The 17,621-nt window shown below is 36.7% G+C and overlaps 1 protein-coding gene across 1 annotated transcript; it reads right to left on the bottom strand.

Annotated features, from left to right (window-relative positions):
• Positions 1-303: 303 nt before the first annotated feature.
• Positions 304-17,127, bottom strand: LOC144956681 (large ribosomal subunit protein uL30-like). Its single transcript, XM_078887337.1, has 6 exons — positions 17,073-17,127; positions 10,416-10,551; positions 4,744-4,910; positions 2,954-3,091; positions 1,927-2,036; positions 304-644 (listed from the first exon to the last, which is right to left on the bottom strand). Exons 1-6 carry the CDS (start codon positions 17,081-17,083, stop codon positions 436-438), a joined length of 771 nt encoding a protein of 256 aa, XP_078743463.1. The 5' UTR covers positions 17,084-17,127; the 3' UTR covers positions 304-435.
• Positions 17,128-17,621: the final 494 nt, after the last annotated feature.

A 17,621-nucleotide genomic window follows, 5' to 3' on the forward strand; every position in this document is an offset into this window, starting at 1 on the left:
CAGGAGATAGGATGACTGATGTCCAAAATAGATATGGAGGCGCTGCTAGAGCTCAGCCTTGGGAGTTAGTATATGAGGCAGAAAATGAGTTGATGGGCATAACAATGATCACATCAGTGAAGACAATTTTGACTTTTTGACACGAATTCCCATAAATGAGACATCCATATCTAGACTCCTGAATCTTACATCTGCACCATTCATTCTCAAGAAAGATTTCATACAATTTTTAACATAGAGGTTAAACAAAATGATTTGAAAAAATGTGAGGAAAGTGTAAATAAACAAAACAAAAGACTGACGGTATTTTTCATTTTTTTAATTTTAAGCAAAACAAGCTCAGAGTGGAAAATTCTCCACACCAATGCTCCTTCTTAAATTCTTTCCCAATCGACAGAAGTTTTTTCTTTCTATATAGACTTGTATTCTTGTTCCTTAAATCATCTGCCTGACCAAGCAGTTGATCTTGTTATCCCTGTACCCAAAGTCACCACCATCATTGAAGTGATTGCGCTTGCAGCGGAATCCACCAAGGGGAGAGCTCAGTTTAAATGGCCAGAGGAAGTTGGTGGCATATTTGAAGTTCTCTCCAACAGTGAAGACCTCATGAATAAGGTCCTCCATGCAGATAATGTTCCTTTTGCCTGGAGATTAAAAGAGTAATATTCATTCACAATTTGAACACAAAAAGTTAAGAAATGCTTGCTTGTCACAAAGAAAGACAAGTAATCTGGATTTAAAAAAGAAAAATCCAAATTATAGGGAGGGGGGGGAGGGAAGAATCTTGTTGTTTTTTTTTGTTTTTAAGGGTTTTACGGCGCTTGCAACACATTTAGGTTATATCAGCGCCAGTAAAAAGGAAGAAAATGGGATAGTAAAAAGTTATAGAATTACAATTAAAGCACCCAAGAAAAAGTAAGACATAGGGGAACTGGGAATAAATAGGGATCAGATGTAGATTCCAAGAGCATACCACCAATGTACTTAGTTTGAGATCATCTAAAAGTCTCATCCAGACACAAGTACAGGTCCCAACTAAGAGGAATACACTCAAATGTTTACAAATCATATATAATACATAAACAATCATATAATATAATATGTAAACTAAACATAATACAATGCATAACAGAGATGATTTACAAGGAAAAAAATATCATCTCCCAAAACTATAACTATACATTCGACTGTTTCCCTCCCAGCCAAGGAGCTCCGGCAAGGATCAGCACAAAACTAAGTAATCTCATTCCAAGACAATGACAGGAAACAATTGGGAAACGGGTATGGGGGGATAGAAGACACAGCATATACCTCCCTGCCCACTATGAGAGGTCAGGATCCCCACCCAGGGAGGAATCTTCAACCTAAATGCATAAATTGCACCCTTATCTAAACTGATAAATTATAATTTTAGAGTGATTAAGAATTGATAAGGAGTAGATCAAATTGACAAGCAAACACAACAAAACAGCCATATTTTGACCAATTTTTCCTTTAAAAAAATTGTTAATTAAATCATGCGGACTGGTAAAAGAAATATCCTTATTTGACCCCTAAAATTAAATCTGTAGTAAATAGGAGGAGACCTGACAAATTATATCGTACTAATACTATTATACATACAACTATTCAAAGCATAACATATTATTTAAATTATAATAAAGAATATGTTGTAAATATCCTTTCAACCATAAACATTTCTAAAACCTACAATATTACTTATCTATTATATAATGAGATGATCATAAATGTTGGACTTGGCACGTAAATTTGAGAAGAAAAAAAACCCCCCTGGATAAATAAGATTGTAGCGGGGTATTTGGCATGTATGATTATTGGACTTATTAATCCTTTCAATGTCTTCTATTGCATGAACTGCAATATTTCATCCATAAACCACTGCTCAGATATAGATGAATGTCTTACCAAGAACTTTTTCAATCATGGCATTGTCAGTGAGTGGTTTCCTGTCACCATTAATCTTTGCATATCCTCTCTTGTATATCAATTCACGGACAGTTTTGAGGTTAGGGACTCTGGAAAACAAAACAAAACAAAAAATAAATAAATAAATAAATAAAATGAAAACAATCTTTATCATACAGTTTACAAAAAAACAAAACCTTGTGGCAGTTTCATTACAAGGTGGGAAAAATGATTTTGTATCATAATCATTGAAATTTGTAGTCATTAAAATGAAAAGTTGACTGAAAGTAAAAGGACACGAAAAATACCTATCAAATTTACCCTTACGTTGCCAGCCATTTTGGGGTCGACTGCAAGGCCTTTGCCAAGCATTTTTTAAAACATTCTGTTACAAGTAAATATAGGGTAGTTCAGGAAAAACACTGCAATTCCTAAACTACACAAGATAACTTCATGAAATCCTCAAGGATTGTTTTTGATTTAGTGATATTTATGACCCATGAAGCCGGAATTTACCCAGGTTTCTATAGCGTGAAGCGGACTATAGCAATTGCTTACTACCCTTGGGCCAAACACAAATTACTATCCGTCATGTCCAACAAACCCAATCACTGGTCAGTGGACAGAAAAAAAATCGTAACTGTTATACTGAGGTTCCACTGTATGTTACAATAAAAAGGGTCCTAATAATAAGGCAATTGCTTTTGCCCAATTTTAAATACTACAAAAAATGATAAACAGTGTGGGCTTTTATAACTATACCACTAGTAGCACTGAGTATGTAAAAAAATGATAAATATACACTGTGACATATCATTGGAGCTGAAAATCATAGAACTAATCAAACCTTTTGCCTCTACTAGCGGTAGTCACTTTCAACCTAATAAATCCTTTTCTTCTTCAGATAAACTAACCTGCATATCCTAGAGAAAGAGCTTTCATTTTACCTTTCTTTGTGGTTTACCTTATTTCTGCACATCATTATTTTGAGTTTTAAACCAACTTGAAATTCTAGAGCTTTACTTACCCCCAAGCTACATATGGCTCAATTAGCTTCAACATGTTCAAGGTTGCCTTGTTCAGCTTGACAAATACACCATTGTGAAGTTGTCTAAGACGGAACAGTTGCAGGATCTTCCTGGGACGTGGGTGGAGGTGGTTGACACTTTGAAACAACAAAAAGAATAAAAAATACACATTTCATAAACACTGACTGACAAGTAAATTTCCAAATCAGCTGAGGATCTAATCACAAGACTAAGATATTTTTCATTTGAATCTTGAATCAAAAGTTTAAATTCTTTATTGTCCTGGTCTGAATATGTTAAAATTTAAAAGTAAACAGTCTCCATTGTCTATGTCAACTTTAGTTCCCAACTTGGATTATGATCTGGTGAGTATTTATCCCAACTTGGATTATGATCTGGTGAGGATTTATAAAAGAAATTGAACAGATCTGTCTAAAAAATAATAATCTTGTATTAAAGATTTAACCAGAGGGGGGGAAAAAATTCCCACCTCAAATCAAGAATCCCAAGAGATTTGTACATAAAATAGCAGTGATTGTGTCTCATTTTACCAGTGACGTGCTTAATTGAAGGGCAGTCCCCTTATTTCAACATTGTCCATTAACACAACCTTGATTAACCCATACAGGGTTGCCAATTCAGGGGGCAAAAATTTACTTAACTTATACCCAAACACATCCACTGACCCTTATCTGAATACATCACTCCATTTTATTTTGAATACAAAAAATTATATACTTATTTTTCAGTAAATGATATGAGATTATAGTTAAGGATGATAACAACAAGTCAAAATTGATTTTATTTTATTGCTTTATCCTGGTCCTCACTGGATAAAGAGGTAAAGGGCTCACCCACACTGGAGACTGACTCAGACGATCCGGCAATGCCGTCTTCCAGATAAAGACGTCTGGCACGGACAAAATACTAAGACTAAAGAAAAGAGCTGCTTGACCTACCCATATCAAGCACCTAAAAGAAAACGACAGAAAGAGAGAAACACAGACCTGCCAAATCTTTGGAATATGGAATTAGGAACACCCTACTGCGATTGTGCCTGAATGCTGTGGCCACCTGCGTTGGCGGTCTAAGCAAACAGAAGTCGTATAACGTAGCTGTAAATTGCATTCTTATATAAGTTGCTTGGAAATTACATGCAACCGAACAAATAGGAGAAAAAAAGAAAAGAAAAAAAATGTCTGATTTGAGGGGGAAGCTGGTCCTCATATAAACCAGATCTTGATGAAGAAACTCCCTGCATTATTAAAGACTTCTGCTCTGTTCTTTCTATTAAGATTTTTCAACAAATCATTTGCAAAACTCCCTAGATCTAGATCTTGTCCAACAGCTGATTCTTTTCATAAGTATAATCAATTTTCAGAATGTCACTTTCACACCCCCAAATGACCGAAGGGCTGATTAATCTTGTAAAGATTTCCTGAAAAGGCCAAACAAAATTGCCTGACGTAAAAAAAATATTTTTTTAAATCGCATTTTTTTTTTTTTGCTTTTCCCCAAAATTTAAATTCGGGACTGTCCCAGACAATCAGGGATGGTTGCAGGTCTGGAAGCAGAGAGAAAGAAAGGGAAGGTGAAAAAGAAAGAGGAAAAGAGTGAGTGAGAGAGAGAAGAGAGATTCAGAAATTCTGGAACTCACTGCAGTTACAATATTTCAAAATTTATTGTGGATCTTTTTCCAAATTAATGTGATAAAAGCTGAAATTTGCAGTGAAAAAGAAGCTAAGTTCGAGTTCATGAAATAACAAAAGTGAAGACATGTGGAACTCACCCAGTAATCCTAATAACAAAGGCCAACTTGGGCTCCGGGGGAACGTAGAAGTTATCGTGTTTCTTTGCCTCCCTGGCCAGACGAATTCCCTCACGTTCCTTCAATCTGTATTCCTTAGCATACTTCTCAGCACGCTTAAAGATAACTCTCCTCTTAAGATTAGCTTTCTGAAATCATGATGAATAATTGCATAATTAGGCACAGATGGTCGACCTCAGAACTTATTTTCTATAATCTCAACAATCCAATCATCATATGGCCCTCTTGACAACTGATTGAAGTTCAGATTAATCTACAATGGTCCCACCTATTAACCCACCAATTGGGTGATAAAAGCACTAGCATATCAGCTGGATGTAGTATTAGGCAAAGACGAGGGGAAGTGGGGGAGTAAAACAGACTTTTGAAGGAGTAAAGCTTTTGTCCAAACAAAATTCCCCAAAAGTCAGTTTTTAACAGAATAAAGATCAACTTTCTTTTGTGTCCTGGAGTGGGGTGGCAGGTTTAATAAAAATTGTTGCCCAATAATAGAGAGGAACCATGCAAAGTGGGCTTTTTACAAGGTGGGTTAAGAGGCAGACAATGTATAAAAAAGAATGTAAATTAGTTTTGTTTAAATCATTGCAGTTCTATTCAGAAATCCATTCCACCTATTCAGGGTCCAATAACTTGACGTCATTTTGATTATATTAACCTTACTAAAACTTTGGTGTTCTAGGTAACATTTCTAAAGTCATGGTAAGTATCATTTCTGCATTTTAAAATGAAATCTGAATCAATCAGATGCAGTGAAAATGTGTTAAAGTGGCTAAAAACAAAAACAAGGTTCTGCAATGTTTCAACATAAAAGTAGTCACTGACAGGGTGTCCAGGTATCGGAGACATTAAAAAATCCTACCAGCCCAAGCAAAAATCCTACCACAATTTATCGCAATCGGACATTACAAAATGACACGAAGTCGCAAATTCCCAGACATTTACTTATAATACTATCAATCTTACCATTTGAGGGAATTTCAAAGCAAGAACAATTCAGGACATTATGGCTCGAGACTGACTATGCCAAGTAGCTCAGAAATTTTGGTTACTCATATCAAGAAATAATATTGGGCCTACCTTCACATTATACACACACACTAAAATATTCTATTTTATTTACACAATCAGTTTTTAGATTCTATTATCTTATATAAACAATGGCAGACTAGGCTTTTAGACTTCTAGCCTAACTACTTTTCTTTCCTTGCTATTTCTCAAGCAAGAACATCCTTATTTCTACATTTTCAGCCTCTCCTATATACATTGCCCCTGACCAAAAGATCATGCTACATTGTTGAGGATGACTTTTCGGCTTTTTCAACAAAGTTATCTGCAGTTTTGATCAGATTATAATGGCATTTTGAAGTATCTTTCTTTCTTTTTTTTTTTGGTCTTTAGCTGCATCACTTCATCCTATTATTTTCTATTTCTGGTGGCCTCTTTTTACAGAATATCCCAGCTCTCTTTCTTCTCTTTCAGGGCATTAGAATACCAGAGCCATTCTTTGCTGCATGATTTCAGTAGGTCAGGGGATTTCAACACCCCAGAAACTTTCTCTCCATTAATGAGTTGGCAAGTAAAGTGTCTTGCTATCAATGACTCTTCAACAAGGTTTTCTATTATTGTGGTCTTCTTGTTGATCAAAAATCTGCTTTCGTCATCTGCATTGCAATGAGACAATATCAAAATAAGAATTATTAGTTTCTTCAAGTCTGGACATTGGTCAAGTTGTCCATTTTTATTAAAGTACCTATCAATCCTTTGATTGGTGTATGGCAGAGCTGTAGCAAGAATTGCTCTCTTTTATCAGGGTTCCTACAGCAATTGCATTTTGAAATTCAATGAGCTTTCATGGCGATTTTTTTTCAATTCAAGGATTAAAATAATTATCCCTTTGACGCTTAAGTTTCTCCGCTAGTGAGGACAACTCAGCTCCTTAACTACTGTTTCTACTTCAACTTATTTGAAGATATCAATGCATTTGATTGAACAATAAATTTCATGGTATTCAAATGCTCTGTCCTTGCTGCCATTTTCTCATCTATATTTTTTCCAAAATCTGAAGTGATGTGGTGGTTGTAGTAGTGGCATTAGAGATGGTGATGTAGTGGTGGTCGTAATAAAGGTGGTAGGGATGGTAATATGATAGTGGCGTTTTTAGTAGAAGTGGTGATGTGCGGTGGTAGGGATGATGTGATGGTGGTGGTTGTAGTAGTGGTGATAGGGATGGTGATGTGGTGGTGGTTGTAGTAGTAGTGGTGGTAGGGATGGTGATGTGATGGTGATTGTAGTAGTGGTGACAAAGATGATGATGTGGTGGTGGTTGCAGTAATGGTGATAGGGATGATGATGTGGTGGTGTTGTAGAAGTGGTGGTGGTTGTTGTAGTAAGGTTGGTGATATGTTGGTTGTTGGAGTAGTGGTGGTAAGGATGGTGATGTGGTGGTTGTAGTAGTGGTTGTATGGATGGTGATGTGGTGGTTGTTGTACTAGTAGTGGTGGTAGGGATGGCGATGTGGTGGTGGTTGCAGTAGTGGTGAAAGTAGGGATGGTGATGTGGTGGTGGTTGCAGTAGTGGTTGTAGGGATGGTGATGTGGTGGTGGTGAGGATGACGATGTGGTGGTGGTTGCAGTAGTGGTGGTAGGGGTGGCGATGTGGTGGTGGTTGCAGTAGTGGTGGTAGGGGTGGCGATGTGGTGGTGGTTGCAGTAGTGGTGGTAGGGGTGGCGATGTGGTGGTTGCAGTAGTGGTGGTAGGGGTGGCGATGTGGTGGTTGCAGTAGTGGTGGTAGGGATGGCGATGTGGTGGTGGTAGGGATGGTGATGTGGTGGTGGTAGGGATGGTGATGTGGTGGTGGTTGCAGTAGGGCTAGTGGTAGTAGGGATGGCGATGTGGTGGTGGTGGTAGGGACGGTGATGTGGTGGTGGTTGCAATAGTGGTGGTAGGGATGGCGATGTAGTGGTGGTGGTGAATTTAAGGAGGCCGCGAGAACCCTGTTTTGTAAGAATCTCTCTCGACCTGGTTTCCTGTTATAACACAAACGAGCCCTAGATGCCTTGTTTTGTGACCTAGATGCCTCTTATTATGTGTGCATATGTGTACAGTAATCTGCTTGCCAGACAGTAACCAACCCCCCCCCCCCCCCCCCCCCCCAAAAAAGAACAAAAAAACAAAAAACAAAACAAAACAACAAAGCCGAGTTTGTAAAAATAAAATCGAAAATTAACCCCCAACAACTTAACCTTTCAAAGGCGAATTTCAATCTTACTTTTTTTTTTTTTTTTTTTTTGTTTGTTGCTTTAGGTCTCTTCCAACACAATTGAGGTTATATGAGAGACCGCTGAAACAAAAAAACAAGCAATCTAACAAAAATAGTACAAATGTCAATCAAAATCATAACCTAAAGATATCATAAGCTAAATTATAAATAACCCAGAACAAACAGGCAGAGGATTTACAGGAAAAAAAATATCCCCTGTCAAAAATACAATCACAAACCAAAGAAACAGGATAGGCTAGTAAGGAAAAGAAGAAACGACATCACTATCGGATCGTACACCCATGCGAACATCATAGGTATATGATTCAAGGGTGATGCTCCCATCCAACCACCCGCCAATCTTACTTTGATCTAGCAGTTTTCATCAAAGACAGTAATGACAATGCAATTATATACCTAGTTTGACTGAAGCCCGAGCCATTTTTACTGCTCTTGATGTATAAACGATTTATTCTGAATTAATAATAATATAAAGGGAAACTATTATTTGAAAACAAAAAAATCTGTGCCACTGGTAAAGGATTAATTGCACCAACACGCACCAAAAAAAAAAAAATTAAAAAAAAAAAATTAAATTTATAAACCCGCTTAAAAATGTACCCCTTTAAAGGCGTAATTCGATCTTACTTTGACCCAACACAAAATCACCGTTTTCATCAAAAGACTAGTAACTGCAATGCAATTATAGATAATTGAAATCTGAGTCGCAATATTACTGCTCTCTAGGTAAAAACTGTTTATTCTCCATTAAAAATAATAGAGATGAAACATTAAAAAAAAAAAAAAAAAAAATCAGCGTTCTGTTAAGGGGTTAATAACACCTGCACGACAAGCACCAGCGTCATCGTGACACTCCTATGTACTACGTCATCGTTTGTTTCATCTTCACATGCCGACTCCCTTCATCCCTTATCCCTGCATTAATGCAAACCAATACATGTGCCGCTAAACCGAATAGATTCATAGAGGCACCAATATCCGTTGAGTGTTTCGTGTTATAGGAATGGCTAGTATGATTGTTGGAGTTTTACTCACAATTGTTTTATTTAATTTTTTATTTATTTGCCTTCAAAGCGAGCATTTTCAATGTTAATAGCCTTCTAGGCTCTGATATTTTCTCTGATCTGATATTTGCAACTGCCAACCTGCGTCAATTTTACCGACCAAATTTTGATTTATCCGACCTACAGATCTGTTATCCGACCAAAATCCGACTTATCCGACCGACCAACGGCCATCCGACCAAAAACCGACTTATCCGACTTGCCTGGACACCCTGACTGAACGAATATGCGCCTCAGCTCCCCCATTAATCTGTGTGAAAGCTAGCGGCAAGAAACCATGACTTGTTTCAATTGTTTATTTAACCGACCAAGTGACTGCTCTATTCTTTTGTAAAAGTCCTGTTTTCATCTTTAAATTTATTTAGAACATATCATAACGGAAAAATAGCTAAATTTTAGAGGGCCACAATTTTTTTAGTCCTAAAAAAACGTTTATTATCTGATCTAAAAAAAAAAGAAAAAGAAAAAACAATATAAAATTCAACCATTTTCCTTTCTAATGATACCATCAGAGCTGCCAACCCCATCTGATGAGAATGTGTACAATGGGACCTCAAAATGAGGGAGATTTCATAAAAATGGGTACAATCCTGAAATCGACGGAAACTAATCATTGTGAAAGTAAGAAGAAGGATCTCTAAACACAAACTCAATACTGAACTGACCTAGATTCTTGATCTAGAGATCTAGATATACTTTCTACATTTATAAATTTGAATGATCCAGCAAGCTGAAGATAACAGCGATATGAGCATCCGGGCTATTACAACAAAAGAAAACTGAAGGGACTCTGTACACTGAAAATGGGTACAATCTTGGGGGGGAAATGCGTACAAGCGTATAATCGCTGAAAATGCGTACAATTCCACATTTTTTGCGGTAGGTTGGCAGCTGTGTACCATACCCAACTATCAACTTCCAGGATAGCCTTTGAGCTTTCCATTATACTGCATAGCATTTCAAAATCCACCAAAGCAACGCCATTTCACACAAGTGTTTCAGGAAAATCCCCCGTTGGTACTGAAGCCAAGATATGGACTGATAAATGTTGTAATTTTTGTGTTTTAAGGGCATGGTATAGAATAACTCTGCCTCTATAAAATATCTGCAAAATACAAACGGTTTTATCAATCATTATAAATAAGGTTGTTATACAGTCATTAGAAAATTTAATTTACATTTAAGTGCCTAAAGAAAGGAGATTCACAGTTGCAAGGGTTGTTTGGCACCTCTGTTGTAGTTAATATGGATACACGACAGCCAAAACGCCCTTTAAATTTTAAAACTTACCTTCTTATTTTTAAGTGCTAGTTTGGCAAGCTGGAACTTATTTTTCTCAGCTGTCTTCCTTCTCTTCAACAAAGTCTCTGGAACTTTGGGTTTGGCAGCAGCCTTATCTGTGGCAGGAGCCTTTGTTGCAGGTTTTCTAAGTAATAAAATATAAAAGATAGTTCAACTTAAATATGTTTAAAGCATGTAAACTTTTTAGTTCATGCCACCACAGTCAACAATCCATCTCACACCAATCTGGGAATTTTTTGATCTTACTATAATTCATCACAAATAAATTTGCATTGTTAAAAAAAAGAGCATGACAAATGATGGATTTAACCCTTAACCTGCTGAACCCTATGCCTCTGATGGAAATGCCCTGTGCTAAGCAGTTTGGAAACATTTCAAAATTGGTGTGATTTCAGTTTTAAAAATTATATCCAACTGGGATAAGGAGAGATAAATCAATGAAACTTTCAGGATGACCAAATGGATGGGCAAGTACTTTTTTGATGTTGTTGTTGTAATATAACAATAATTTCTAGCATAATTTTTTTTCTTCTTCTAAATTGTGTTGGCATGATAATACTATTACGAGGAAAAAAAAAAAAAAAAAAAAAAAAAGACAAAAAAAATTGTCTTGACAAATTTAAATGAAGATATGTGTAGCTCCATAAATGAAAAGATCTAGGTTGTGAAATCAAATCGAAGCCTGTCTAGCCAAAACAGGTAGGGAGACCAAAACATCGGTGTTATCTGGAAATATTTTGTATAGGGAGACCAAAAACATTGTTCCTCTACCCTCAACCATTAATACCAAATTAAAAACGACCTTGAGACTCGGCTCTGGATAAACCCAATTCGGAGTGCTTATTTGAAGTTATACTGCAAATAGTATTTTCACAGCAAAATCACAATTTGCAGTAGAAAGCGCTCTCCTGACCTGAAAACCAGTTTTTCCCTTCAGTGAACTGAACACTATATTTTCTGTTCAAAACGACAGTTTGTCGCGAATGGCTTGAAGTTGAATGAGAGTGTGTTAGTTTGAGGAAAGAAAGAGGGATGATTGTAACACTTGGTGTGTGACTGAGAATGAAGATTTTGAACGTTTCAATTTTTCCTTCAAGTCTGAAACTTGATAAGATAGTGTTTTGTTTTGTAACCTCGATCCAATCAATGAAAATTTCCCCACTTCTTTAACTGGACTTGATTATTCGTTTACATCTTGAAATCTATTTGAACTTATCTTAGGTTATTTTTAGTAAATGTTCATTTGGTACTCCAGGAGTGAGCTTATAAATGGCCCAGTGGCAGTGACCAGATTTTTTGGACTTTTGAGTGATGGGTCTCAGAAAAAGTTCCATAGATTTTTTGTTCATGGGTGGATTTTAATTATGTAAATCAAAATTCCAGTGATCGCAATTATAAAATTCAGGGCAAAGTTGTATACCTAGACCTGTAAATGAGCTCTATAAAATTGACTGAGACTGAAACTGAACCTCACTGACACTGAAACTCTTCGTATCGTATCAGAAAAATCCAAAGAATCAAGATGAATAGTAAACAGCAAGCTCACTTGAGCAAAACAATGACAGAAAACTAATTTATGTGGAAATTAATTAGCCTACTTACAATTGTCTCTTATAATTAGGTACCCAATCAGTGGAAAAAACCGTCAACCAGTTTGTTTTGCAACATGAGGCAATCAAGATATGCTTGTAGCAATCATATAACGTTCAATTTGAAGGTGACTTCATAACGCACTTCCGGCTTTCGCATTTAACTTTTTCATACTTTCAGGTTCCACCAAGTAAATGTGGTCAACTTTGGCTTAGACGAAACAGTGAAATTTATCGCTCGGCGGCTCAGTTAAAATTGGCTACCATTGGGATCACGACAGGTTTGGAATGTGAAAAGATAATTTCAAGAAGGCTGTGTGAAAATACACTGGGATGTGTTCAGACTCTGCAATTCTAAGAAGCATCGCTTAGCCTTGGCAATATATCCATCGCAAATATAAACGGCCCTTGAGCTGTGCGTAGTGCTGTGGAACATTCCTAATTACTTCACGGTCCTTCGACTATGATTCATGAATTCTTTGTTTCTTCATTTTTTTCTTTTTAAAGCTGATAAATTCACACGACGGAAGTTGTTGAGAGGAACTAATTCTCAACATGCACGTGCGTGACAAGATACACCCGAGTTTCGGTGTCGAATAACACTCCATAATAATAATAATTATTAATATTATTATCATCTGCCAAATAAACAATATTGTTGTCACAATAGTAAAATTATGAAAGTCATTCAATCATGGGGAAAATTTCTGAGCGACAGCTAGCACGACCTAGTAGGTAACACTAATTCCCGCCTATTTTAGGTCTCATGATATGAGCTCATTTTTGCAATGGAAAAACATTTAAAATCCAAAGATAAATATTGCCCGTTACAACAATGTTTTTAAAAATTCCAGAGAGAGAGAGAGAGAGAGAGAGAGAGAGAGAGAGAGAGAGAGAGAGAGAGAGAGAGAGAGAGAGAGAGAGAGAGAGAGAGAGAGAGAGAGAGAGAGTTGGTGTATTGGGAAGAGAAACCGAGAGTGAAAGGATTTGCGAAATTATTTCTTTTTTTTTAATAAACAAAATTGATAGAAAACAACAACAAAGACAATAACAATAAACTAAAATTGAGACACAACTTTTCATTGTGCCGAATTATCTGGTGATAATAAACACCCAAGTTTCGGGTGTCGAATTATCTGGAGATAAAATACACCCGAATTTCGGGTGTCGAATTACGCTCCCTACTACGAAAGTGCCGCCACTAGTCCACTTGTGTACTGCACAGCGTACACAACGACAACAGTTTAGTTGAGACGGGATCCCGTTCCTGACACCTGCTGACCCGGTCACGGTGAGCGGTCAATCACCGAGGGAATTTACCTAACGGGGATTGCCGTTTCACTCAATTTAACAATGTTTTGTTTTATTGTCTGTTAGACACCCATATTGAATGAGTTGAAATATCACTACTTGGTATAAAAGTTTATATTTTCTACTTTTACTGTGTGTTTTTTATTTTTTCATAGTATTACTAGATTTCTCAATATAAGTTATCAATGAACGGTAACAAATTACACAAAAAATATAGCGGGTGCAACATTTCAAAAATTAGAGAAAAAAAAACGTTGCTATGGATTTGTCTGAATTTTATGTTTTATAAAGACAGGCCTGTAAATGCACAATTTGCAAAAAGGCTGAAAAATGTCAGCCATATGTTAGCATGAGCCCCCCCCCCCCCAAAAAAAAACAAAAAATAAAAAAACGTAACATAAAATCCTGCTGATTTATATAAAATGGATGTATTGATTAGATAATAATACAGAGTTCATAACGAATATCTAAATCTACTTACAATTTGATGACACAATACTGTGATACGAAGATTGGGCATGGCGAGTAAGGTATGCTTTGCCTCTACCACCGTAATTCAGACGCCGTTTACAAATTAAACAATAACAAAGTCCAGCTTCAGTAATTTTTCTTATGTAATCCGAAAGAAAATTCCCTTGCAAATCCTTCTCTTCAAGCCACGACCACTTAAAACGGTTTCGCACAGACGCGTCGATTGCCTTAATATCGGCATTGCGGTCGACGAAAGTCTCAGGCATTATAATGAATAAAGATCGTGTCAATGTATAAACACTTGAAAATTGTAAGATAATAGAACGATATAGTTGTGAGCTTACTCTTTTAGAATGAAATTCTGATCATCAAAGATGGATAAAGTCAAAAACTGGGCAGGATTACTTGGAAATGTTTGTAAACAAAGTTTTACCGGAACCGCAACTCTCACTTTCACACCGTCCCATGATTCAATGCGCAACCTTGGCCGAGTCGGGTTATGGCCTGGTGAGGTCACAGTGGCTGAAATCCCAGCGAAATCAGCCACTCTATACCTATAATAAAATATTAGCTGATTTCAGACCAGTAGATCAGCTTCCGTGGTTCAGCACGAGATCACGAACGGTAAAATCCACGGAACGAAATTAACTTATTTTCGGGTTTTCCCGATATGACGTATGGCAATATATTATAATATAGAACAATAGAGAGAAAATAAAACGAAATAAGATGAGAACTAAACGGGGTTGGGGGATTCGTTTGTTTTGCGTTCAAAATAACACAAATAGGTATCAAGGCTGAGATTAAAAGTCTGTTTCTAGAAAATCATGCAAAAGTCTGAAATCAGCCAAACGGCTGAGAATTTACAGGCCTGTAAAGAGAAGATGTAAATACTTCTCCTCACAAAAAACGTATTTTTCCTCAACACAAATATATCCGCTACGAGCATTCAAACTCGTCAGTGTAGTTTGGGGCTGGTCTTTAACTGAATTGCGTTGATGACAAATCGCATTTTATTCATATCATTGATAATGCTGGATGCTCTTTTTTTCTTCCAATTTTGCTGTTGTTTGGTGACAGGTCTCTGTGCCTTGTTCTCCAAGAAGTCTTATATTGAGTGATGTGTGGTATGCACTGGTACTCAAGGAGGTGTTGTTTTGGGATCATTTTGTTTGGAAAATATTTTCTGTATGTATCCGTGTAATGTTTTATTGCACTTTGAATATATTGGATCGTGTCTGCTTTGATCGATTTTGTGTGTGAAATAAAGTTGTGCACATGACTATGGGCCTTGTTTATATTGTCGAAAATTAATCCAATACTGCAAGCGTCGTCAATGATGAGTGGGTCGTGGGTGCAGTTCTTTGTTTGTTGGATAATTGTAAGTGTAGACTTTTTCTTGTTAGTATTTGTGGCAGTGGTTGCCAATGAATGATCTGCTGTGGTAAGCCTGTTGTGTAATGCGGTATTCTGTCCAATTCAGAGGCAATAAGACCATCCCTGAGGGTGAGTGGCTCGTGCATGAGATTTGAAAGTCTCTCCTGCGTTTTGGAGTTTGTTGTTATATTCTACTCTGTCGATATCAAACATGCAAGTGCAACCCGTTTCAAGGTTGATTTATTTATTATTAGCGTCTTGGCAATGAGAAAATACAAAGAAGCTAATGAGTCGTGTGTTCAATGTGCTTTATAATGTGTACTTTTTACACATAAATTATGAGTGTGCTCCTTGCTTGTCCAATGCCGTGTCAGTCCCATAGACTAAAAGAATGTTATTAGAATAATTTGAACATTTAAATGGTTTCTTGGGGGCACTTTTCTATTTCTGTGTTAAACAAAGCATACCACGACATGTCCTACATAATGAATTCACTGCTTGGTTATGACTTGCAATTGTGTGGTCCATGCTGTAAGAGAAAATTCAAAATTGACTGAGCGATGTAAGCAATGATATAGTGAATTAATGAATAAAATGAGTTTTAAAACACTCTGTATTACTTCTCATATCCATGCATACATAACAGCGTACATAAAATTTGGAAAAAGAAAAACCAAATACTTCACCCAATTTGGTGAAAGAAAGGGGGGGGGGGGGGGGGGGGGGGGGGGGGCAGGAAAATTCTAACAAGCAGTTGAGCTAAGTTGAGGCCCAACACACAATGTCATTTAAAATTAAACATTAGCAAGATAATTCAAATTATGCAATTTAAAAATCAAATTAACTCATCATTGAAAAAAATAAAAAATAAAAATACAATTAACAATAAAACCGCAGCGAAATATTACGTTTCAATAACAAGGCTAAAGAGGTAATATCATTATTACCTGACCTACCGCGGAAAAATAATCATTACAAAATAATGAAAACTGAAGAGTAAATGAAACTTACCTCATTTCGTAGTAAAACTTGTGCCTTGTGAATCACACCAAAGTTTATAGCAACGTTTTTTTAGAATCCTGAGGTAATTACAAGTAATTTTATTTAAATGTTATAGAAAAATATGTGATGAATTTGAATCACGGCTTGTGGAATAAGTACTGGAGATATTGAAATAAAAATTGGACCGATGGAAAGAGGAGGTCTGCGAGAATTCTTTGCATTTGGGTGGAATTGCATCGTCACGAAGATCGTGAGGTTAATTGGTACGGAAATCATCCATTGGTATTGGTATCACCCAATGCACGTCAAATCTACGTTCTGGGAATTGATATCGGCTGACCGCTGTTGACCCCGGTTACCTGTCGGGTGAGGTTACGTCGGCGCTCGGAACAGCGGGAAACTAAACGGTCAGATTTATAGTGCAGATTAGACGCCGTGACTGGAGTCTGGAGTTGAAGAGAAGTGCCTATCCAGATCTATCGTCAGTCACTAAAACTAACATCCCAGTCAGTCCCAACAACAAACAAAAAGTAGGTACAGGTAAGCAGGAAGAGAGAAAAAGAGGCAAACCATTTTCTTAACGTCTCCATTGGTTCCTGATGCGTCTGTACGAGAGTTTTAAAAAGTAGCTACATGTGATATATTCTTAATACTGAGGAACATAGTTGCGATTCAATTGCTTTTATTTTACACGACTAATGAAAATGAAAGTAGGTAGGTAGCAGAACCTGATAAAAAGAGGCAATTTATGTCAAAATAAAATGCCCATCAACCATCAAATGGACTTAAATGTATCCCCACCAGTTAAAGTATTTTTTGTGAATACAAAGATGGCATAAACTATTAATTTTAGCATTTGATTGGATTGGATTGTCAATGTTGACGTTTTACTTACTTGTCTGCCATTTTGGTTATCGATAAAAAGGAAGTCGAGCAGGGTTGCCAGATTATTTTTCAACAAAATGCCAGGGGAAGACTCAAAAAATGCCAAAACACTCAAAAAATGCCAAAGTCTGTTGACTCCCACCCCCACGAAGAAAACTACTCACTTTTGATAGACAATTTACTATCATATCCTGGTGGATTGCGTGTTTTCTTTTCTTTTTTTTTCTTTTTTTTTTTTGAATTATACTAAATTTCCTGTTGGGGTAATTTTTTTTATTAAGAAAAGGTGTCATTTGAAGTATAATATACAAGAAAAGAAAATGCCAAATGAAAATGCCAAATGCCAAATGATTTTTCTAATGCCAAACGGTTTTCAAAAATGCCAGATTTTTGGAATCTGGCATTTAAAATGCCAAACTGGCAACCCTGAAGTCGAGAAGGGAAATAACTCAATATTTCACCGACGCCCGGAAGTGCTTTCTTGACTGACCGTCTTTCTTCTTCTTCTTCTTCTTCTTCTTCTTTAAAATATTTATTTGTGTTTGCGTGGATTTGACCC

This window comes from Berghia stephanieae, chromosome 11 (genome assembly GCF_034508935.2).
Source record: "Berghia stephanieae isolate SIO BIC M18660-M18661 chromosome 11, UCSD_Bste_1.3, whole genome shotgun sequence".
NCBI lineage: Eukaryota > Metazoa > Mollusca > Gastropoda > Nudibranchia > Aeolidiidae > Berghia > Berghia stephanieae.

Excerpts from the sequence above, each read along its gene's own strand:
- LOC144956681 (XM_078887337.1), bottom strand. Across the intron at positions 4,911-10,415 it reads TAGCACTTAAAAATAAGAAG|AAAGCTAATCTTAAGAGGAG; the intron begins GTAAGTTTTAAA and ends TCATGATTTCAG. Across the intron at positions 3,092-4,743 it reads TTTGTTATTAGGATTACTGG|TGTCAACCACCTCCACCCAC; the intron begins GTGAGTTCCACA and ends GTTGTTTCAAAG.